Below are 23,351 nucleotides of genomic sequence, written 5' to 3' on the forward strand. Positions count from 1 at the left end.
GAAAATGATTACCGTTTACATTTATTTTGGCTTCGTGTTGTTACATTTTAACTAATTTAAATATGCATAAATATAAACTTTTTGATAGAAAATTGTGGAAAATCAGAACAGTAGATTAAATAAAGACAACAATATTTCTAATACGTGTGCGTTCGAAGCATTTGTTTTAATTATTTATGCACCTTGCGATGCCTTTCTTCATCTTTGTATTTTATTCCTCCTATTGGTGGGAACTTAGAACGACGGTGTAGTTTTCCGGCGGAACGATAATCGCGGGGGACACACGCGTTTGAGCACATTTTTCTTGATGTGGGATTTGTTTATTAAACTAAAAGAGCACAATTCTGATATCGTTTCACACCGAATACAATCCGTTTCCAAGCGGGCGTAAATCTGTTATTTTCTCACACAACTCGCATTTTCCCGCGCAGCTGTTTTTTCCATCTGGCGCGTGCGTACGTTTTAAATCGCTCTGGTTGTTTTATGTTTTGCTCGTAGTTTCGGTAAGAAATTCTCGCAACGACCGAACATCACGAAACCGCCGGCGGGAGATCGGTGAAGCGCTCATGGCTTCGACTGTGGTTAGTGTTCGCCGATGCTAACGCTCGTCTAAACGCTTATGCAAATATGTTTCGTAACTGTCCTCATCAATTGTGTTCGCTGATCAGGACTTCAGGACTCTGGTCGATCAGTCGTGCAGATACTCGGACGAGTTCGTCAATATCTATTACGACTGCATGGACAAGAGAAGGAGGGTATGACTTTGAACCGCGAGTGCTGCTCTGTTATGTTGACTTGCCTTTGCGTTTTAACGGCTAATGATAACAAATGAACGATTTCAGAATCTGACGAGGCTGTATCTGGACAAAGCAACGCTGGTGTGGAATGGAAACGCTGTCACGGGTCACGATGCTCTCAGCGAGTTCTTCGAGTCTCTCCCTTCCAGTGAATTTCAAGTGCAATCTCTTGACTGCCAGCCCGTGCACGGTATGCAAGTATTACCATATGCTGTTATCATGTTTAAAATCTTCAGTCATTCTTGAGAATTGGGGCAAAATCGGAAAAACAAAACCTTGTACTAATGTGTAAACTGCATTTATGCATCTTATATGTTTTGTGAGTTATGCATCTTGTATGCATTGAGTTATGCTTTAATGCAACCTCCTAATATAATTTCAACTTTATTTTTTAACATTCAAGATGTTAAACATGTTTTTAACAGATTACACTCGCATCAGTTCCACAGACATGTATAAAATGTAATGACATTATCAAAATATTCAACTGTCCAATACACCGAATCAATCAATTATTGTATTAACACAACAAAGAGCGTTTTATTGTTTATTAAGCTTTTAAGTCACGTGTATGTAATTTTAAAAATCATACATGAAATCATACAAATTTTCCTTTTTTTCCTGTTGATGCTAGCTGCTAAAGGAACCGTGAAATAAGGAGCATAAAATTATCTAAACATTTCAAGTGATTTGCTCAGAAATTAGACATTGTTGTTATGACACGAAATAATAACGTTAGGATTTAAAATACTCTAAGGTGATAAAACTTAGCAGAGCCTGTCTGACAGTGATGTACTCTGCAGAGGTGGAACCTCTGAGGGGTCCTTTAGTGACAGCTGCCCTTGATATTTCCTGATTTTATTACGTTTTAATGAACAGTCTTAACAAAAAGTAGGGGGCACAACTTTGAAACCTTGCATACATGCACGCGTCACTGAAAACCCTTGCTTTCACGTGAACAATTAAATGTTGCTTTTCATGTCTTTTTCATTTTTAAAAAACATTTTTATCCACTTGATGATTGAACCCTTCTCTGTGGGCATATTGTCTTCACAAGTGTCATAGGTTTGATATGATGAATGATTAAAAAAAGTTTGAAGGGGATAATTGTTAAATACGTTCTATAAAAATGTTAATATTTAGTTATTTTTAAATCTAGTAGCAGTTGCAATTTGTGGACATGTTTTTTTGTCCCATGTCTCAATTATGACTGTATTAATAATACCTATGTTTTCCTATCATTTTTTCCCCCCTCAGAACAAGCAACTCAAGGCCAAATGACATTGTTGGTGGTTACAGCTGGCTCAGTGAAGTTCGATGGAAACAAACAGAGATTCTTCAACCAGAATTTCTTATTAACCGCCCAAGCCTCTCCTAACAGCGACCAGCCCGTGTGGAAGATCGCAAGCGATTGCTTTCGCTTTCAGGACTGGGCGAACTGAATTGTAGCTTCAGATGTTTTGTATAGCTTTTTATTTTCATTTTTGTGAACTCGTTGCAATTTAATATGTTCTGTAAATAAAAACATCGACGTTAAACTGCTTCTTATATGGAATACCACACAATTTGAGTAGAAAACGACTTTACTTGTCCTCGGCAAATAAAACGTACAGTGAACCACAATAAATAAGCATCATAGAACATTCTACAAGCGAATACACGATTTCTCAATGCAAACATTTGACTGCTGTAGAGTCTGGTTTGTGGTGACTGGAACCCTGAGGGCTGCGGGGTGGGGTAGAAACTGCTGAATTTGTTGGCTTAATGGCTATTCAGTTAACGATGGCTAAAAATCCCTGACGAAAAGAATAGTGCAAATGACAAAACAATTATAAATAAAACACTTTCTAGAACGAGACGTTTGGTAACCGAAGGGTTAACAAAGTTACAGTGCCTGTACAGATCGTGAAATAAAAAACCCCAACATAAATTCAACGAGGGTTCAAATGAAATGTCTAGGTTTGACCAAATAAATTAAAATACAGAATACAATATTCACCGACTGACAAGGGTTCCTCAACTTGGAAATTCATGTTCTTTGTTTGAACTTCTAAACGCTTTCTTTTTGTTCCTTTTCAGCTTTGTAGATGAAGCATTGAAGACTGGTTTAATGACACGTTACCAAATATATTAAAAGCCTGCAGACAATCAGACACTGTTAACAGTAAAATGAGTGGTATGAAAAGATCGCACATACGTAATACAAACTTTACCTCTGGCTTGAGAGGGAAAAACAATTTCTAAAAAAATGTTCCCTTCATTTGAGTTACTCTAACAAACAGGTAGAATGAGCAATAAACCACTTGCCAGTCATCTCAACCCGTCCTGAGTCAATCCATGAGCATGCATTTACTATCAAATGTATCAATTAGTATTTCAAAACATTGCAATTCAGTGACATTTTCGTAACAAGAGAGAAAAAAAAAAACAAATCTCACAAGTGTATAAAAAACATGTTTTCCAACCATTATGAAGACTAACTCCTAATGCACTGCATGAGTTAAGCACAGGAATCGAATTCTACGTTTGCAGCCGATAAGGAATTGACGTTTAAAACGGTGACCAATCAGAAGGCACAGAAACATCACTACGTGTTACTTGCGTCTACGAGGAGGCGGAGTTCCGCAGTGCAAAGACTTCACCTCAGCTAGCGGCCTGTGTTCTCAAATTCTATTCATCCAAACAAAGTGTACATTTTTTTTTACAAACAAAAGAATTTCACCCGTTCAAAAAGAAAGAGAAAGCGCAAAGTGATGGCAGTATATCGCTGTTGTATGGATGAAATCCTTTTCACAAGTGACTCTTTTTTTTTATACTAAAAAGAGAAATTAGTGGATGCTTTATGCTGGATAAGATGAATACCGTCCTTTACCCAACAGCTCTCAAGCTAATCAGCTACAACCTCAATTGTAAACTATTTTCACAGCAGAAAGACTACAGAGCTCTGAATGAAAAGCCCACAAAGCTCATGAATAAAAACACATATACATTGTTCGTTTTTGAAAATTTGTGCGCATCACTAAGCAGTGGGCAGTGGTGGAAGTTGTGGCAATAGGTGTTTAACATTTATTGAAATACAGCAATGTCGCACGGCGAGGAGCTGATGAAGACGTCTTTGGCTGTGAAAGTGGTCCTACTTGTGGCCATACATTCTTTCGATGTCGTTGAGATAGTGGTTCTTCAGTTCTTTCCTCTTCAGTTTGAATGCGTCTGTCACCAGGCCTGTTTCAGGGGTCCAAGGCTCTGGGCTCAGATGGACCATAACTGGTATCTCAAAGCGCTGGAGTTTAACTACAATGATGGGAAGACCATTAGAAGACATGCTCTGAATCCACATTTTAGACATCACCACTACTATGTATACAATAGAAAATACAGTAAAAACTGTAATATTGTTAAAATATTAAAAACAACGCTGAATTTTTTGCAGCCACTATTCGAGGCTTCAGAGTCACCTGATCTTTAGAAATCATTCTAAAATGTTATTGCTCAAGAAGAAACACCATTTTATCCATGTAAAAAAAAATGTTGTGCTGCTTTAAAAGCACATTTATAGGAATTTTTTTTTTGGCATCACTGAAAGAAAATAAATAAATAATAATATATTTTATATATATATATATATATATATATATATATATATATATATATATATATATATATATATATATATATATATATATATAAAATATTTCTATTAAAATTGGCATACTGAAAATGATAAATATTATGATAAAATTTTAATTCACATGATAAAGAAAAGCACATTTTATTATATATATATATATATTTTTTTATTTTATTTTATTATTTTTTTTACGTGTGTATATTATACACACACACACACACACACACACACACACACACACACACACATCATAAGCACTTAAGTCATTCTGAGCCTTCACACCACATACCTTGCTGCTACAAATACTATAAGTTTTACTCACTTGAAGTTGCAACTTCTTTAATTTCTCTTAGAACTTCCCTTTCCATAACTGGGTGATTGCAAATCTCCTCCCATGTGCCCTCAATGCCCTTTTGATTGGCAAGAGCTGTCAGCTTCTTTTGATTAGGAACAATGAAGCTGATAACGTAGTTCTGGTCACTGGTGGGCAGAGAGAGAGAGAAAAGAGATCAGTATACAGTACGTCTGCTGTTCTAAAGAGAGAACCCTTTGTTAGGGTCAGTAACATCCCATATGCGTCAGACAAAGCAGAGCATACGAACCTGTTTGCGTAAGCGCAGATGTTGTCAATGAGAGAGCAGTTCTTCAGAGCTGATTCAACTTTGCCTAAAGAGACGTACTCTCCAGCTTGTAGTTTCACAAGGTCCTTCTTACGATCTAGGCATTACACACAATAGATGTGAATAACAGAGACAGATAACATAAACGTACGCGTTTAATTGAACAAGATGTCCGTATGCTGCTGAACCTAAACATACCGACAATCTGGAGACAGCCGTCAGGGTGCACCTCTCCGATATCACCAGTGCAGAACCACCGCTGACCGTTCTCATCCACGAAGAAGTCCTCATTATTACAGCCATCGGTCCTGTTGTAGCCCATGGTCACATTAGGACCTCCGATGAGGATCTCACCGCGTGGATGAGGCTTGTCATGCTTCGTATAGCCACCTAAAGTATAAGGAGAAATCACGACAGCTGTAACTAATAGCCTAGATAGAAACAAATAATGCATTACCTTTATCGTTTTACATCTAAACAGAAGCATTCATGTACGAAAAACAAATCATCAAATGTAAACACCACTTCAGTGTGTTCATCACAAACAAATTGATTATTAAAAATACAAAAGCAGTGCATTGATTTTCTCCTCTTTTTAATGTTAGATTAACATATATTGGCAAAGTCTTGATGCGCGGTTTCTGCCCGTTTACAGTGGCATTGGACCATATCTGATTTATTACTACATATGAATCAGGCTTGAAACCGATCTGGAAATATCCGCATGCACGTACTTTGTTCCTGTTTACACTGTCATATAACAGATCCGATCTGTGCCACATGTGAGGAAAAAAAGGGAATTGGGTCACATTTTACTGGCAGTGTAAACGAGGCCTGAGATACATGATCAGTTCATGCATTCTCTGAGCTTTAAACCCGTGACCTTTGTGCTCTACTGTTATGAGCTCCGGAAATGGTGAAGTATTTCTTAGCCGTTTATTTTTGGAGATGTTTGATAGATCAAGTCTTTAAGATATGAACAAGTATGTACCTTCTGCCCAGTCTTTGAGTTTGACCTCACAGCAGATCAGAGGAGCTCCAACTCGTCCTGTGCTGTAGTCAGCAACTGCACAACATAAGATGATATGATCATTACTGCACACTGAGATTGAGCTCTGACGATTTTCCCCGAAAAAGTGATATTAAAACAGACTGGAAAAAGACGTCCAGATGTAGAAGGACTCCTTACCCTCTGTTATAGTTCCCGCTCCACAGGTCTCAGTAAGACCGTAACCCTGACCAACAGGACAGCAGAAGCAGATGTTCATGAAGCGCTGCGTGGCGGGAGACAGAGGGGCTCCTCCGGACAGCATCATCCGTACATTTCCACCCAGCAGAGCTCTGACTTTCTTAAACAAACTGAACACATGAGGGAACAAAAGACGATTAAAACTCCAGACTCATTAATAAGAGCAAATGTGATTAACCGAAGGCCTATTTTAATCTCTTCTTACATATTGCACAGGGGCGCGTCGTAACCCTTCTTGATCTGCTCGAGCTTGTAGTCGTAGGCCAGATTGAACAGGGTTCTCTGCACGCAGTTCATCTCCTGCACTTTGCTCATTACGTTCTTATTGATCCGGTCCATTATTTCCTGACAGAGGAAACAGGAGCGTGAGAACTCAAGGTGACTGATTTGAATAAAACCAGGTGAAAATGTTTCGAGGCAGACTTACAGGTACGGCGGCCATTAGAGAAGGTTTCAGCACGGTGCAGTCACCTTTACTTCCCTTCTTAATTTTAGTTGACTACGAAACAAAAAGAAAAGCCATTCAATCATCAGACATGACTGCATTGTAAAAACCTTATAAATTTGTGTGACTGTATTCATCTGATCCTGTAATAAACTGAAGTGTGGTACCTGATCAGACAGTGTTTGTGGTGAAGAATAGCCAATCCTGCAGCCGTACGTGACACACGAGATCTCAGCCGTCATTTCCAGCACATGAGCAAGAGGAAGGTAGGCAATATACGTATCCTTTGGTCTGTGGAGGCATATTAAAACAAAACTAATTAGCATTTCAGTCAGGCAGGTGTTAAACTAATTGAAAGCAACAATTAAGTAAAAATATATATTTTCCATTTGTGAATAGATCTTTAGACGTAATGTTTAAACCATTAAAGACAGACCTACTGTGAGCTACAGGGTTGTTAATCTATGGTATACGCTTTTTTTGAGACATCCGAAAGTGCCTAAGCAACATGGTTTAAAATGTTGCCTTGTGTATCATCAGCTTTAAACAATTTAATTTATATGTATAGATAACTCAGTTTTTTTTATATAAAATAAAATTGTGTTTTATTTTGTTATTTAGCTGTGTATTTTAGTTATTATTTTCACCTAATCAAAACTGCCCAACTGCAGTCTGAATGAGATTATTTGATATGCACAATGGAAAACATGACTTTACATATAATATTTTACATATAATATTTTTTATATATATATATATATATATATATATATATATATATATATATATATATATATATATATATATATATATATATATATATATATATATGAATTCATATAAATTAATACATTTCTCCATTGTTTTTAATTTTATTATATAATTGGCAATGCTTTATAGGATTGTAGTTCTTTCTCTCACTAAAGCTGTAAAATCTTGTAATGTTGTGTGTTTATCTGATTTACAAATTCAGATTTGCTTCTAATTAGGGAATTAAAAAAAAAAAAGTGTATAATTGTGTGTGTTTCACCTTTCACATAACTAGGAGGTTTCATTTTGGCTCATAGCAGTAAGGATTTTTAGCTGTATGTGAAAAAACTATATTATAAACTATATTTAATGCTTTCAGAACCAAGCCTGCTAAAAAAAAACTGTGTGGCTACTGTGGCGCCCGATTGATATTTATACACACCCTAATCCAGGTATCCTCTCGCACTGTCCTGCCATGCCCCCGATCAGGTTACTGTGAATGATCATCACCCCTTTGGGTCTACCGGTGGAGCCGCTGGTGTACATAATAACAGCGAGGTCTGACGGGACAGGCTTCAGTATGGGTCTGCTCACTGCAACACAAAGAGCACATTGTTTTCTCCTCTGGTGAAAGAGATGAATCTATTACATCTCAAATCCCTATTTAGGTCAATATTGCTTGGGTGAACTGTGGGTAAACTACAGTCAATCACTGAAAAGGTTAATTAGCATATAAATAAAATGTCAGCCGTAAAAGTTGGTGCCCTTTCTTACGGTTTTCTGGCTTGGCTCCCAGCTCTTGCACAGAGTGCATGCTGTGGATCTGAATGTTCTGTGGATATCCCGCTGTGCTGATGCTCTTCCTGTCCACATAGATGACGTGCTTCAGTCTGGGGATTTGTGGAAGAACACTCTGTAGGGGAATAAAAATGGTTATGAAAATAGAATATTCCATGAAAAATTCTAAATAGTTTAAGTGGCATGGCAAGTAAACCCAGGTGGCACCAGACTTCAATTTAAACTTTGGTTTAACAATCTGACTGATGTATTAAAAAAAAAAATGATGTGATGACTTCAAGCCAACAAAAATAACATCAAATTGTGTTATATATTAAAGCTGATGTTAACCATCCATGCAGTCCATAGTTGCTGGTATGAATTTCAGTTACTTAATACCACACCTTAAAACCAACAAAATTTCAACATCGGCTTTTGACAGGATTCTATGTCAAGTTGACATTGGCATTAGAACAGGTCATGACATTAAGTTTTGGTCACCTGACATAAGGGGCACGTATTTAACCTATAGAACAGGGAATGACTTGCTGTTACTGTTAAAACCTTTTTTATATAGAAGTTATTCACTGAGTCAAACATGACTGAATATGAAGACACGCGATTCAATGAGTCAGATGTTAATCTGGCAAATGTTCTAACTGATTCAGTGAGTTCATTCAGTGAATCAAACTAATAACCTATGAGCTTATGAGTCTTGTTTAAAAGCGCTGCGAGTTTTTTTGTTATATGGCTGGTTTTAGCATAGAAAATGGAACTGAAACGCATGCTAAGTTGCCACTGATTCAATGGCCCTGTCATTTTAACCCATTCACTTCAAATCAACTCAACTCAAGCAATTTATTGTTTTGCTGTGAATCTGTAGTGAAAGCCGCACAGTGAAACCCTAAAACAGTTACATCGCTGTCTTAAGCTCACCTTCAGTTTGGTTTCCAGCAATTCCATGCTGGTGACCAGGTGCGTAGCTCCACACTCATTCAACCCGAAAGCAACTGCCTCTTCTCCTAGAGTTGCGTAAAAGGTGACCACTACAAAAACCACATGAAACGGATAAAAGGAGATTACGACAAGCACAATACCTTCACAGTACATCTATGCGCCATCGCATTAAAGCATGAAGGGGAAAAAACCTATGACTCATTTGAAATAATTTTTCCTTCTGGGAAAAAGAGAGAAAGTGAGAGCAAAAATAATTTATTTCCTTACATGGGAAATTGCGCCTGAAGCAGGCCTGAGCCGTGATCATCCACTCTGCCCGTGTCTCACAGAAGACTGCAATGGTGCTTCTTGGCTGTTGGCCTAGTGCTGCCAGTCCACTCCCAAACTGACTGACCTGAGTGTCAATCTCCTCATAGGACAGCCATTTATAATTTCCAAGAATTAACTGCCAAGACAAAAACACCTTTTTTATTCCTTTCTCAACATATGGTAATTTTGGCAATGCTCACATTGCATTTGAATGCGACCCAAATGTTGGATGACGGTGTCAGTACCAAAATGAATACTGAATCTGACATTTTCAATTCACCTGTTTTTACGATCCCCAACTATATATGTGGAAATTGCAGATGTTTTCCAAAGTGACTTCACCCTCAGGTAGGAATTTATTTGATTAACATGATTTCTATAATTGACTTAATCTTGGCGTGAACCATAAACACAAGCTATAATAAAATGCAAGTTAGTTTTTAATATTATATTAAAATGTAATTTTTACATAATTACAATATTTACAAACAAAATTTAAAATATAGGTCTTCATTTTGACTACATTTTTGACTACATTCTGCATGAATGCATTAAATTGATCAAATATCACAGTAAAACTTTTACGTTTCTTTTTCACATTCCATTTCAAATAAGGAAATAAAGGTTTCCTTAGCAGCAAACGACTCATTAAAATATTTAATTTTAAAATATTATAATAATAAAAATAAAACATTTCAAATTATAAAGACATTTTACAGTATTTAAAAAAATGCTGCTTGGGTGAGAATAAAAAAAAAGAACATATACATATACACACATATATATATAAAATTTAAGATGTTACTATTGTAATTTATGCATGCAGGCCAGGTTAGGAGAGTCGTTTGTTTAGACCAGCATCTGATATGAGCTAAATTAAAAGGGTCATATGAACAACCTCACTAAATAAATTGCATTAGAGCAGAAAATTTGAATTAGGCACTTCAGCTTGCATTATGAGCATAGCCTTACAGAATATGTCAGAGAAGGACATACCTTTTTGAAGACCTTCCCACTTGGCTGAATCTCATTTTCTTCGCTCAAAACTTCTCTGGTTCCCAGGCAGTCCGCTTTACTGAAACGCTCCACCGCATAGTTAAACAGCTTATCAAGGGTGTCTTTTCCAGCGAAGTCCTCCGTGACCAGGGAGTCGAAGCGATCCACGGAACGATACGGCCCTTCAGACTGACCGGTCGTCGATTTTGATTTCACCCTCTTTGCCAGGGCTTTCTTTTTCTGAGCTCCCGTCAGGAAGTACCATGGTAGAAAGCTCAAGACAGAGTAGAGCCACACTACTACACGTACTGGGAGCAAGAGAACGGTACTCGGGTCCATGTTCAGACACACGTCTGCTGCAGAGCTGAAGGTGACTGAAAGATGAAGCGATCAGGCCAAGCCTGAGATAGACGAGTTTGTTGCCCTGTGTCCAACTAAGGATCCCAGATCAAAGTTCAGAAAGATTAGCCAAGTGTCTGATATGGAGCTCCAAAATGCACAACCTGATGAGAATGACAGTAACAAATGAAGGAAACGTATATTATTAAATCGCACTCAACAGCCCTACGAGACATTTCTACGAGAATATCGAGCTTGAGGCTTCAAGCGGAACCGTTTGTATTCATTCAGCTGCTTTAATGAGACAAGCGAGGCTTATTAGAGGACGTGGTCACATGCGCCGCACAAAAGACACATTCCAGGCCAGTGAACAGTGTCTCTCTGGTTCTCATTTAACGACTAGCATGAAGTCACAAACATCCTGCGGAGGCTGCTCTAGCCTTAAGACAGGGTGGACTGACGAAGGGCATGATATTACATTAAGCGCTTGACAGACACCGATTAATGTTTGCACAGATGAAACTTGATATACTTGTCCTATCTATACTTGTTCAAGCTGCTGGTACGGCATGGCAGAAATGTCAAGGACATGGTTTAGATTTTCAAGGAAAACCCCAAATGATTCAAACAAATCTGTTTATTAGCGGTTAAACGCTTTATCTCCGTCATTAGCCACGTAAGTGAACTCTGGCTTAAGATAACTTCATCTCAGGAGTCAAGAAGATAAGGTCTTGATCACAAGACTGGCGCCAGATTAAGGAAGTAGAAATGAGTCACATACATATATATATATATGAACAGAAACAAGATCACCTTAACACTACTGTTACACAAAGACCTAGAAGATTTACATAGCTTTGCATATTCCAGTTACAGTGCTGCCAAGTTGGGAATTGTGTTTGAATTTTGATCCCTCGTCCTTACTGACGGTGAAGACAAGTGTGACCAACTGCGTGGCTGTTGCAAAAGTATGAGCTAATGGCAAAAGGTTAAAGTAGGACATACTCCACTGACTCAGCAAGACACTCAATAACAGCAGATAACCGAAGCTCTTTTACTACGGCAGTTAGTAAGCGCTTTCTTGTTTGTTTAGACTGACAACATTTTGGTTCAGAGATCAGGTTGTAATCAGTCCCGGTGAAATGGCATGTATTGTTGACACAATCCACAGCCTGATATAATGTTCATGGCTTGGGCAAAACAAATGTCTGCAAGTATAAGAAAGATCACCTACTGGTCACCCAGCGTATGTATGCATTTTTAATTTAGTTAACTCTTGTTGTTTAAATAAAAATACAAAAAACAAACAAGAAAAACTCAAGTGAATGCAGACATCGCCGTTATAGAGTTTCACAGGAGAAATATAGAGCCTATTGATTTTGCAATTTGCTAAATATAAAATATAAATCGTATTAAAATATAAAAGTGTCAGAAAGACCACCAACTTCACTCGGCAATGCTGTTATAAATATATATTAGGGATGCGCCAATATTACCAATCTGGCATATAACAATGAGACATTTATTTTTGTTATGGCAAACAAACAAACAGAACGTTTTGCATTAAAACTAAATCAACTGAAGTTTAAGTACTATAAATGAATTTAGACACTGCCATTATAAAATACATAATATAAATGATTAAAAAAATGACATAATAAAAACTAAAATGACTACTGCTATCATTTAACGTTTAAACAAAATGTAAAACCAAGGTAGGAAAAAAATAGTCTACAATTAAATACCCAGTGCTCAAACATTCACATACCTTCACTCTGGGAATATCAAATTAATTAATGCTCCGCCCGCTCATCCAAAGTTAATTACATCAACTAACAACAAATTAACTTACAAAGAAACAATAGGTGCTGCTGACTGATGCAATTTTTTAATCTGCCCTGATGAGCTGAAACCTGTACAAAGGTTATACTCGGTGCGAACCCTAAAGCCTGGTGAGAGTGGTCAGTCAGCAGAGACAGCCAATGATATCAATCCCTGCGGCTCACCCCACTCACTGACCACATCTTCAGCAGGTGGACGCACACTGGACGGGAACAGAATGATTGGATTCTGGATCTGATCCCATTATCTTTGTCATCATCTTTTAAGAAACCCACCTGTGTTTACTAGAAGGCCATGTCCTGACAAGCTGACCTGAATGTACACGTTTAAAGTACACACAAATACCGCCGTTGAAAGTCTGGGGCTACCACTCCTATACAAATATTAGCGCAATTCATTGATGATAACGTGGCAACAAGTCTAACTTTCTGTAAACATTAAACTAAAAACATCAATAAAAGGTACTTTAGCTAATAGTTCGATTACAAGGTTTTACGACCTCGGAGATATCTAAAATATATTTCCATCAGTTTTGGGCGCGATCACATTTTCAAAACGCCGCCTCGGCTCCGGAGACGCGGCTACACGTGTTCCGTTCATCACCGTGGAAACGGCTCGTCTTAATAAATGCAGCACGACCGATTTCCGATTGATGAACTCCGGTAAAGCTCTTACATCGCGTCTAGTCTGATCTTGCGAATGTGGAGAAAATTATGATGGCGCTCTTTGTCGGATGCGAAACGTCAAACGCAGCATCACCATCATGATGATGATGATGAGGGATGCCAAGACATGCGTTTCCATCACCCAGAAACCTCATATTAAAATATCACCCATTTAAACTCTATTCACACACACTTCAGCCTTCATTCAGAGCCAGTAATGACGCGATATTCAAATTCGATTAAACAGCCCGTCGTTAGCGAGCTAGCGTTTCCTTTATCGCTTTCAACCGTATGCGAAGTTGTCGCAGTAAACAAGACAGAAATGAAAACGGTCCCCTCGTTCAGTATCACTGCGGGGTTAAGGTTATAGGAGCAGCTGGCTAGAAAACGAAGCCGGGTTAAATCTTACCGGCTTTTAGTCTCTTACCTCCCGAGCCGGTTTGTGTTGTTTCAGTCTCTCCCGCTGCCAAGCGCAATGACCGACAGTTACCTCCAGCGCGTGCTGTTACACCCGGAAATATTGCGTCATCTGACTCCATATTTTTCAACCAATAAGGTCTAGACAATGAAGCGAAAGCGCATCGCTGACTTCCTGTTACTGGTAGTGCACTTCAGGTCACGGCTATAATCGTTCTACTATTAATATTATTAATAGTACACTTTTAAAAGACACCTCTTGTCACGTAGCTTCACAAATCGATAAGCAAATAATCGCAAAAAAAAGCTAATTGCAGCATATTCTAGACTCAAGGCGAATTACTGTTAGCGTTTCAGGATAATATAATATACACATATTCTTGTTGTGTAGTTTAAAAATATTATATTTATGTTGCCTATGGAAAGCATCAGTAGTGATGGAAGGCTTAAAGGCAGTAGGATGTTGCAAAAAAAAAAAAAAAAAAACCCAACAATGAGTCAAATTCATCAGAACAGTTTGCTCATTAAGATCAAGTTTTTATTGGCGGCTATTTACATGGTGACATATATATATATATATATATATATAGTGCTTTGATTCAACCTGTTTTGTTAAAAGCGCTATATAAATAAAAATGATTGATTTATTGATTGATATAAAAAACAATCTTTAATGACTGAAAAATGTTGGTATGTTGTAAATGCTGTGTTGTAGTTCACCCAAAGGCAATTTTACCACAAAATCAAGCAGTAAAGTCCATTTATTTTTTGCCTTCCACCATGATGATGTGATACCCAAACTTTGTTTTCACAGGAGGGTCAGTGTATACAGGTTTGTCCATAGCGCTGATGGGTAGTGCAAACGCTGCATCCTGAAACGCTCCCACCATTGATCCTCTTGTCATCCAGCCAAGGTCACCCTGAATGCAAATCACAACTTTAAAACTACACAAGCCGTTGTTGAGGTTGTCTTGATACTTATAAAAAAAAGAGCATAACACCTGATAAACACCTTTTTATTATTATTACTAAAATATATTATTGTATATAACTTATTTGGAACTGAAATTATACAGAAAGGCTGTACGTTAGTGTTATGAAAATTCCATAGAAATAATATGCGGTTAGTATCCTATGCAAATTAGATTCTGAGGGATTTTCCAGCACGGATAGTGCACTGAATGCCATCTGCTGGTAAAAAACAAATAGCACCTACAACAGGAAGTACAGGTTTCTTTTTAACTCCACATCATGCAAGTTACATTACTACTACTACTACTAATCCACTGTTTTTAATGCATAAAAAAATGTCTTACTCCTTGTCTGGCTTTGTCCTCACTGTATTGCGCTGCCACCTCGCTGAAGCGCACGCCAGACTTCAGCTTCTCCATTGCTTCCATGCACTTACCATGCTTCTCACACAGAATATGCCGAACCTATCAGAAAATACGGCAAAAAAGAGAGCGATACATAATCAACAAACATTTTTATCACGGTGGTTTGGAAGTAAAAATGTGACTTCGAATCATTCATTTAAAGATACTTAAGGCTTTTTTGAACGGTGCAATCATTCGCATATCGTACTACATGAAAAATGACAAAACAACATGGTTCATTTAAAAGCAAAGACAGACAGTGCCAGACTGTTAAAATGTAAAATGTGAAAACGGTAGTCGAATTTTTATTAATCAATGTTATGTATATTATATAAAATGTTATAAACTACATTTAGGTACACATTTATTAATATAAATAGCTTAATATTCATATACACACATTAATGTGTTTCAGTGAAGTTGGAATCAATGAAGTTGATGTTATTAATGCCGTAAAAAAAGTATACATTATATGTATTATATTATATTGTGCAACTCTGTCACTGCTATATCCAGTTTTATTTTTATTTTTCAGTTTTAGTAACGTTGTTTTTATCAGTTCTATATATATATATATATATATATATATATATATATATATATATATATATATATATATATATATTTTTTTTTTTCCCCTCAAGGAAAAAAATCTGTAATGCTGTAAAATATGTAAGAGAATGTAAAAATAAATAAATAAAAAATCTAAAATAATAGAGTTACAATTCCTACTTCAGTCTTTTTTTTTTTGTTTTACTTAATAAGAAACATAATGGTGGCTGCGATAAAAAACAAACAAACAAGCTTTAATTTAGATTTAAGAGATTTAATCAAACAAAGTAAACATTGAAGAACAGTAAATTTTTAAATTAATATGTTAGGTTGCATATATTTAGCAAAAGGCCACTCCCTACAGTTTATTTTTCTATCTGACTAATGAGTCACAAAATATATTTTTCTGAGGTAGCCTGAATGTGAAGTTACGTGCCTATTGTCAAGACATTATATTGATATCTTTGAGTGAATTAAACACTGATTGAGCTATTACATGAGACAGGATAGGGATGGTGAAGTTGTACTTTTATTTTAGCTTGTCTTCAGATGATAAGCCATATAGACAGAATCTGTATATAGACAGAATTACAGAACTATCTGTATATAGACAGAATTTGAAAAGTGAGACCTTTTTTTAAATACCAAAGCACATGCTTATTGCAATATATTGAATAGGAAGTGCCCTTCAACGTTTCATCCATTAACTGATAACAGGCCAGATTAACCGTAGCCATATTCTAAAGAGTTGATCGTTATATAAAAATGAGAATCGATTAATATTAATATTTTTCTAAGCATATATATATATATATATATATATATATATATATATATATATATATATACACATACATACACACACACATATATATATATATATATATATATATATATATATATATATATATATATATATACATACATACATTTACAGTTTAAAAGCCCAGTATTTGTAACATTTTTATGCAGATACAAAATGCAGTACGTTTACCTTTACAGCTGTACCTCCTTTCTGAGCCTTCTCCTTCTTATCCCCGTCCCCACTGCCTGAAGCAGATGCCCCTGTCCAAATGTAAATGTACGTTAGCATCTTACAGTTATGCTATTCAGATAATGCTTATCCAGTTGTATGTAGCTACACTTGACACATTAAGATTTTTTTTTAAATAACCATATTAAGCGACTCGCACATTCCTCACGCATTTCACACTTTAACACTACTTGGTCTTGTGGAAAGACAGAAATACAGCAGAGTGTAACAATGCCTACAATCTGCTAGTCACAAACAGTGCAAGCTAGCTAGCATAAACATTAGCGCAGACGTCAAATGATGTGCTATAAATGTCGATATGGTCTGGTTTGTTAGATTTTGTTTCTGCACCGCCAAGTACTAACTGTTTACCTTTGGCACCTTTGCCACCCTTTCCTTTTGGTGGCATTTTCTACCTCCTCGTGTCGGATGTGTATTACCACTTCAGCTATTCCTAGCACAAAGCAGAACTCAGATTCCCACGCGGTTAGACTGAATATTACACAGCAACTTTTCAGCCAACAGTTTTACGGTATACTTTATTTCAGTATGCGTCGAGCGGTAAACTACACACGCAAATACAACAATTGAGCCAAGGCAAATAAATGTACTACGTTTGAAATATTTCACTTTGCACATATATAAGTGGAAATGGTGTGATTGTGAAGAGTTTTCGGTATTTTCATTTTTTTTTTATTGTTAAAATTGTTTGCTAAAAAATAAAAAATATATATATTCAAATGTTCAGTGTTTTAAGCATTTATATTTTAAACGACGCACGCATCCCTTAAATTAAACAAGTAATTCGCCTTTAGGCGGCTATTGATCAGAGCCAATCAGATTGCCGTTTGCTGAAAAGCAGCTGTTGCCATAGTAACAAAAAGACAACACAACCGCCTTCTGCTCTTGACTCAACGAAGTTCAACGACGCGTTATTTTAAAAGCACATAAATTAGACTAGTTTTTGTCAATAAGACATGATGACTTACAGGTAATAAAACATTTAAATATGTTTTCGTCTCAGCTTTCAGTCGATTTACTAAAGGCTTGCTTAATGTTCTTTGCATACGTTACATATCTGTTGTTTTCTTCAGACAGACCATTTCTTATCCAGAAGATAAGTGGCCATAATCATATCCAGCTCTCAGTGGCACAAACGAAACGTTCCTGCGATCAGCAAATGAATAAAGAACATGTTCAGTGAATTCAAAGGGTCATGGAGAATTATGATAAAGTCCTGACTCTTGGCAGAGGAGGAGCAGGTGTTGTGATGTTAATGAAAAATGTCGATACAAAGAAATTATGCGCAGTCAAGAGAATACACGTCGACAGTTCCCGAAAAACAAAGACCAAAGATGCTGTGTTGCAAGAGGCAGATATTCTCAGGAGCTTAAAGCACCCTCATATTATAACATGGATCGACACTTTCTTTGACACGACTAATGAGCATATTTACATTGTTATGGATTATTGCGATGGTGGGACGTTGGACGACCACATTAAAGAGCAGAAGAGCGGGGAGTACTTCGCAGAATGCAAAATCATGGACTGGTTTGTGCAAGTGGTCATGGCCATCAGCTACATCCACTCTGAAAAAATCCTTCACAGAGATATCAAGCCCTCCAACGTGCTGATAACCAAGAGAGGCGTGATAAAGCTTGGAGATTTTGGAATATCAAAGATCATGAACCACACACTCGATATGGCCTCCACTTGTGTGGGAACCCCAAGTTATCTGAGTCCCGAACTGTGTCAGGATGTCCCATACAGCACCAAATCTGACATATGGGCTGTTGGATGCCTGCTATATGAGCTCTGTGCCCTCAAACCAGCTTTCGAAGCTAAAAATCTCCTGAGTCTGTTTTACAAAATCATAAAAGGAGAGTACACCCAGATCCCCCAGAGGTACTCAGAAGGCATCCATATATTAATCGAGAAAATGCTGTCCTTGGTCCCTGAGAATAGACCGAGTGCGAGCAATCTACTTAGCATGACCTATATGCAAGAACATCTGGGAAACTTCATTGCGTATCAGGAGAAAGAACTTACGAAGGTGAATGCTGAATCCAGACCTCAAACAAAAGAAGATTTTAATGGAGAAATGGCAACTATGGAAAGAAGAACAGATAGCGCCTCAGCTCTGCAAACGGAGACGTCATGCGGTGCTGAGGAGGAAGTGTTTCATGAAGGAACAGAGTCTGATTATTCAGAGGACTTTGATGAACATGATAGCTGTGCCTCCTCAGAGGAAGTTTATAGAGAAGACGTGTCCTCCAGCCTCGCCAATGTGGCTGAAGAGGCTTTTGAGGAATCAAGTGGTAAGAGTGTGATGTAATCATATTAATATTTTCAATTGTTTTATTATTTGGGGTTATATTTCCAAGGCAACGGGCGTAGGCTGAGGGTGATTCAACAATGATTTCATATTTTTCCTGGCTTTTCCAACACCTTTGAGGGTTCTCTGCACGTATTTTTCTTCCCTTTTTGACAGTTGTGTCTGAAGATGAAGACATCTCTGACTATCCAGATGACTTTGAAGAAGCCGAGGATGATGACCTGGCTGAAGTGGTCAGCTACGCCAGAGACGCCATGAACTGTGTTTCAGAGAACGACATGCTTGATGTAGAACTGGAACTCAAAGATGCAGGCGGCTTTTCTGTCACGATGAAAGTGTTAAAAGAGAAATACATGGGTGAGCGTGCGCATTTTAATTAGGTTCTTTTTGTTTCCTTCTTTTGTTTTAATTGTATTTTACATCAATGATGATGTATCACAGTCAAATGAGGTTTTTACATAATTACGAGGTTGCAGTGGTACATGATTATCTTTGTTTCAGAGCTTTTAAAAAATTAAAATAATTGAAAAATGTCACATAGACTTGGTCTTGCGTCATATAAATCTAGTACATCTGCAGATACACGACAAATCTGGTTCTGAAGAGTGTTTCTGCATACTAAATGCCTTTCTGCTTTCTGGATTTGTAGAAGATGTTGGTGCCTCGGTCTATGAGGAAATCAGCGGGCACTTTCTAAATGGACTCACGCCAGAAGACCTGCAGCCACAATTCCAGCACATGATCGGCACAGACCATCTGGAGACCTGCTACCTCATTTTCAACCTTGACCAAGAGACCACATGCTGAATCATGTCTGTTCATATGCTAATTATAAGTAATATTATGAAATAATGAGGTCTTGTAAATATTTGACATAAAAAAAACGGGACGTTTGCATTAGGAATTCAGTACTCCTTAGAAAGTGCTGCCTCGTGTAACCAGTAGGTGGCACTCTGTAGTAAGAAATTGTAGTCTTGCTTAAACACACCAATCCAGAAAATGAGCACATCATAGTCTCCCATCTCGACACTATTAGTCACATGACAGGGACTAAAGCATAAAACTGCTGCATTTTAAATTCACTATATAGTGAAAACAGAAATTCATTAACGGTAGCACGCAGTCGATGTAACCCATTTTTCTGCACAGGTCTGAGAAATGATCTCTCAACATATTCATTAAACGATGCTTGTAAATGTAAAAATAGTGGATGATATCTTGTGCGCATTTCAAGAGACATTTGCTGAATTTGGAAATTTATGGGCCACAGCTGCAGTTGTTTTCCACTTAAGGCGTTTTCCCTTTAACTTGCCCAGATTATTTCTATGGGGAATTAGCATGTGATCAAGAAACTGCCATGTGTAACTGTATGAAGGACCCTGTATTGTATTTCATTAGGAATGTTGACAATCTGCCTCTAGAGGAAAGTGTGTTATCAAGCCAGCGCTAGCATGGGAAAGCTGCATCAATTTCTTTTGCCAGACATCGATGTCCTCACATAATGAGGTTTTAGCTGTAGATGGTCTTCGCATTTAGTTTTTTTTATACCTCTTTATTGTATTGATGACATTTAGAGACAAATTCTCAAATTGCATCAGTTCCAGGTAGGGTCTGTTTTTATATTGTATTTAAATAATTTTTCAGAATTATTATGGTCCACAAGTACTTTATACCAAAAGGGTCTTCAGTAAAGACATGCGAATCCTTGTTCATCAGAAATCAAGGCCATGTTGATGTCAAAACAAGTGTGTGTTTTACAGATGGAGTGGAACAGATGTAGAATACCTCCAGCTATTACGTTACAAACTTAAAAAATTAAAGCAAGACAACTTAGAACATTAAAAATGCAAAGTCATTCCCATAAAATACATTTATTTTTCATGTCATGTCCTGGAAAGAGTAAAGCACGGATAGAGGAGTAATTCAGGATAGCGCTTTAAACATTTTTTCCATAAGCCTGATGGATTGCAGTGTGTTTCTTTATTTATCCGTCTATGCATTGAGTGGATGAGAGACCAGAATAGATGCAGACAGGCCTGAGACCGCTTTGAGTCGCAATCACCTCTGTGCCTTGTCACTTTAAAACCTGTCAATATTTCATCCATAGTAAAACTAGGGACTGGAGGAGCTTGTCACTTGTGTCTTCGGGGCTTAGTACTAAGTTTGATGCATTATTGACTGATTGCTGCATGAGTGCTCCACCCTTCAGCTCAAATGTGTTTCTTCTTGCTTTTTTTTTTTGTTTGCATATTATTCAAAAATGAGGCTAGGGTCCTAATTAAGAATCTTTCTTTGTTTTTGAGTTGGAGTTTGTAAGACGCATCATTAGAAAGAAAATTAAAAAAAGTTTCTGAAAAAATGACAAGTTGATCTTTTCTTTATTCACTCATGGTGTTGTTGTTTTCCTTTGTGTGTCCTAATTATATTTTTAACTTAATCGTGAATTTAACAACCTGATTGGATTGAAATGTAGTGTTGCTAGCCAAATGAGATTTGGACATGCTGCTATCAAGGTTGCAGTAGTGTAAATTAATATTTGAAGAACATGTAAAGACTACAGGTTTTAGTGTTTTAAAGCTTTCAAAGGAATTTGAATTTTAATAGGAATACATTTTTTTAAATTATTATTTAATATCCTATTTGAATAAAAAAATACATAGATCTTAATACTGTACTTTTTTGTACATATATGTTCATCAACAGTGTCTTTTATTGCTGTTCTGTCATTTGTTTTTCTTTTAGGCCATTTTTTTGGGTTTAGCGAACAGTGAAACATATTCAGGAAAATCATCTTTAAAAGTCATGATATTCCAAAGAGAAAGGAAGCTCTAGAGAGAATGGGAGGAAACTCAGGCAAACATGTTTCCCCTGACCTTTAATAGACAGCACATGTCTGGCCTACAACGGTGTGAGATTTCTCTGCTAGATAGACTAGATTAGCATACTGTTCCATTGAAAGCTGGATGTTTGAATTCCTAATTTTCTTATCAGAAAACATTTTTATGGAAAATATTAGTTCCGCAGCGCTGTAAATCTAACCCACTTGGCTAAATTCATTCAAGGCCATAGGAAGGAAGTAAAGAAAAAAAGGCATTGTAGATTAAAGCTTACAGCATAAAAAATGTTGCTCCTCTTCTAAGCAGCAGAATACAACAAACAATAATAACCTCCAGGCCGACTGTTTTTTGTCAGAGCTCTAAAATATTGATGTGCCATTGTTTCCAGAGACCAGTAAGTATTAGAGAAGTGAGGTGGAAGATGGTGACAGTAGCCTGCACTCTAACCTGCTCCAGATGCGTCTCCAGGGACGGCACAGATCATAAACCCCATCTCCCTGTGAAAAGCAGCCCTGTTCTAACCCAAGACCAGAGGGACTAAAAGCGGCGCCGAGAATTACATATAACTCGTCAACTACGCCTGTGTATGAAAGCAAAATGCTTTATCCACAGCGGAAGAGTAAAAGCCACATGTACAGGAAAGGTTGATGGCACTTTACCTGATCTCGCCATCTTGAGCTGACGCTAGGATAAAAATAACTACGACAACAGCTGTCTGAATGGCTTATGTCAGGATTGTACAACATGAATCTAACCATGAAATTGTACAGCAGAGATTTATACTGCAGTTCAGCTGTTAAATATATGCTTATAGGTGTTACTACTTTGAATAAACATATGCTCCAATTAAATGTTGCTCAGCTTTTTTAGATCATTTCAGCCGTATAATACAAGAAATTAAAATAGATATGCAATTGTGTCAGTTATTGAATAGCTTTTTTGTGATTTTACATGTTAAAAACATTTACATTTAAAAACATGTTACATGTTTAAAACATTTTTTTCTCCACAATGTGATTTTAAATATCAAACGCAGTGGTGACCGGTCAAGACCAGAAAAAGCCTTCTCAAGGCAGCCCCAGGGCCATCTAGCAAGTTTAGGATAACGTCAGCATTTTCTCATCCTCTGACTGGATGATCAGAGAGCGTACTACTCAAAGCGTCACTGTAAATCTTATTTGTTTTCACAGTCTTATTATTGTTTCTGTATTAAGAAGAATTAGTTCGTGTAGGACACCACTGAAGGCCTGGGTGGGAAATGCACGGCCCACCACAATGTTTTTTTAATGCACATAATAAACAGTGTAATACTTTGTATCAGCACAGTGTGACCTGACATCTCACAGCTGCGACAGTTTCTCATAACCGTGATTTTATAACTCACAATGTAATTTTACATCTCTCGACTTTGATTATATTTCACAACT

General features: G+C 37.2%; 4 protein-coding genes across 6 annotated transcripts; 2 read left to right on the forward strand and 2 right to left on the reverse strand.

The window, feature by feature from the left end:
• Window positions 1-232: 232 nt before the first annotated feature.
• nxt2 (nuclear transport factor 2-like export factor 2) lies at window positions 233-2,329 on the forward strand. Its single transcript, XM_043256827.1, has 4 exons — window positions 233-581; window positions 669-755; window positions 843-987; window positions 2,055-2,329. Exons 1-4 carry the CDS (start codon window positions 567-569, stop codon window positions 2,237-2,239), a joined length of 432 nt encoding a protein of 143 aa, XP_043112762.1. The 5' UTR covers window positions 233-566; the 3' UTR covers window positions 2,240-2,329.
• Window positions 2,330-2,362: 33 nt separating this feature from the next.
• acsl4a (acyl-CoA synthetase long chain family member 4a) lies at window positions 2,363-13,896 on the reverse strand. Of its 3 annotated transcripts, none has more exons than XM_043256823.1 (15): window positions 13,802-13,896; window positions 10,529-11,031; window positions 9,491-9,668; window positions 9,203-9,312; window positions 8,264-8,402; window positions 7,932-8,082; window positions 6,907-7,030; window positions 6,722-6,793; window positions 6,500-6,639; window positions 6,235-6,404; window positions 6,037-6,111; window positions 5,244-5,435; window positions 5,028-5,142; window positions 4,748-4,905; window positions 2,363-4,088 (listed from the first exon to the last, which is right to left on the reverse strand). In XM_043256823.1, the coding sequence occupies exons 2-15, from the start codon at window positions 10,865-10,867 to the stop codon at window positions 3,931-3,933; spliced, it is 2,121 nt and encodes a 706-aa protein (XP_043112758.1). In that variant the 5' UTR covers window positions 10,868-11,031; window positions 13,802-13,896; the 3' UTR covers window positions 2,363-3,930. The 3 variants fall into 3 exon arrangements, with proteins under 3 accessions (XP_043112758.1, XP_043112759.1, XP_043112757.1); XM_043256824.1 differs by having other exon boundaries at window positions 13,784-13,864; XM_043256822.1 differs by lacking the exon at window positions 13,802-13,896 and adding an exon at window positions 12,636-12,778.
• Window positions 13,897-14,307: 411 nt separating this feature from the next.
• pin4 (protein (peptidylprolyl cis/trans isomerase) NIMA-interacting, 4 (parvulin)) lies at window positions 14,308-17,274 on the reverse strand. The gene is made up of 4 exons (XM_043256668.1): window positions 17,125-17,274; window positions 16,714-16,784; window positions 15,108-15,227; window positions 14,308-14,711 (listed from the first exon to the last, which is right to left on the reverse strand). Exons 1-4 carry the CDS (start codon window positions 17,159-17,161, stop codon window positions 14,553-14,555), a joined length of 387 nt encoding a protein of 128 aa, XP_043112603.1. The 5' UTR covers window positions 17,162-17,274; the 3' UTR covers window positions 14,308-14,552.
• A 371-nt stretch (window positions 17,275-17,645) lies between these two features.
• Window positions 17,646-21,402, forward strand: nek12 (NIMA-related kinase 12). Its single transcript, XM_043256765.1, has 4 exons — window positions 17,646-17,743; window positions 17,847-19,070; window positions 19,244-19,444; window positions 19,737-21,402. The coding sequence occupies exons 2-4, from the start codon at window positions 17,969-17,971 to the stop codon at window positions 19,892-19,894; spliced, it is 1,461 nt and encodes a 486-aa protein (XP_043112700.1). The 5' UTR covers window positions 17,646-17,743; window positions 17,847-17,968; the 3' UTR covers window positions 19,895-21,402.
• Window positions 21,403-23,351: the final 1,949 nt, after the last annotated feature.

The sequence above is a fragment of the Puntigrus tetrazona genome, chromosome 14 (assembly GCF_018831695.1).
Source record: "Puntigrus tetrazona isolate hp1 chromosome 14, ASM1883169v1, whole genome shotgun sequence".
Taxonomy (NCBI): Eukaryota; Metazoa; Chordata; class Actinopteri; order Cypriniformes; family Cyprinidae; genus Puntigrus; species Puntigrus tetrazona.

Excerpts from the sequence above, each read along its gene's own strand:
- nxt2 (XM_043256827.1), top strand. Across the intron at positions 756-842 it reads GCATGGACAAGAGAAGGAGG|AATCTGACGAGGCTGTATCT; the intron begins GTATGACTTTGA and ends GAACGATTTCAG. Across the intron at positions 988-2,054 it reads TGACTGCCAGCCCGTGCACG|AACAAGCAACTCAAGGCCAA; the intron begins GTATGCAAGTAT and ends TTCCCCCCTCAG.
- acsl4a (XM_043256823.1), bottom strand. The coding sequence starts at position 10,867 with ATGGACCCGAGTACCGTTCTCTTGCTCCCAGTACGTGTAGTAGTGTGG. Across the intron at positions 8,403-9,202 it reads TGCTGGAAACCAAACTGAAG|AGTGTTCTTCCACAAATCCC; the intron begins GTGAGCTTAAGA and ends ATTCCCCTACAG. Across the intron at positions 7,031-7,931 it reads GAGAGGATACCTGGATTAGG|ACCAAAGGATACGTATATTG; the intron begins GTGTGTATAAAT and ends ATGCCTCCACAG.
- pin4 (XM_043256668.1), bottom strand. The coding sequence starts at position 17,161 with ATGCCACCAAAAGGAAAGGGTGGCAAAGGTGCCAAAG. Across the intron at positions 16,785-17,124 it reads GGGTGGCAAAGGTGCCAAAG|GGGCATCTGCTTCAGGCAGT; the intron begins GTAAACAGTTAG and ends ACATTTGGACAG. Across the intron at positions 15,228-16,713 it reads AAGGAGGTACAGCTGTAAAG|GTTCGGCATATTCTGTGTGA; the intron begins GTAAACGTACTG and ends ATTTTCTGATAG.
- nek12 (XM_043256765.1), top strand. The coding sequence starts at position 17,969 with ATGGAGAATTATGATAAAGTCCTGACTCTTGGCAGAGGAGGAGCAGGT. Across the intron at positions 19,071-19,243 it reads GGCTTTTGAGGAATCAAGTG|TTGTGTCTGAAGATGAAGAC; the intron begins GTAAGAGTGTGA and ends CCTTTTTGACAG. Across the intron at positions 19,445-19,736 it reads GTTAAAAGAGAAATACATGG|AAGATGTTGGTGCCTCGGTC; the intron begins GTGAGCGTGCGC and ends CTGGATTTGTAG.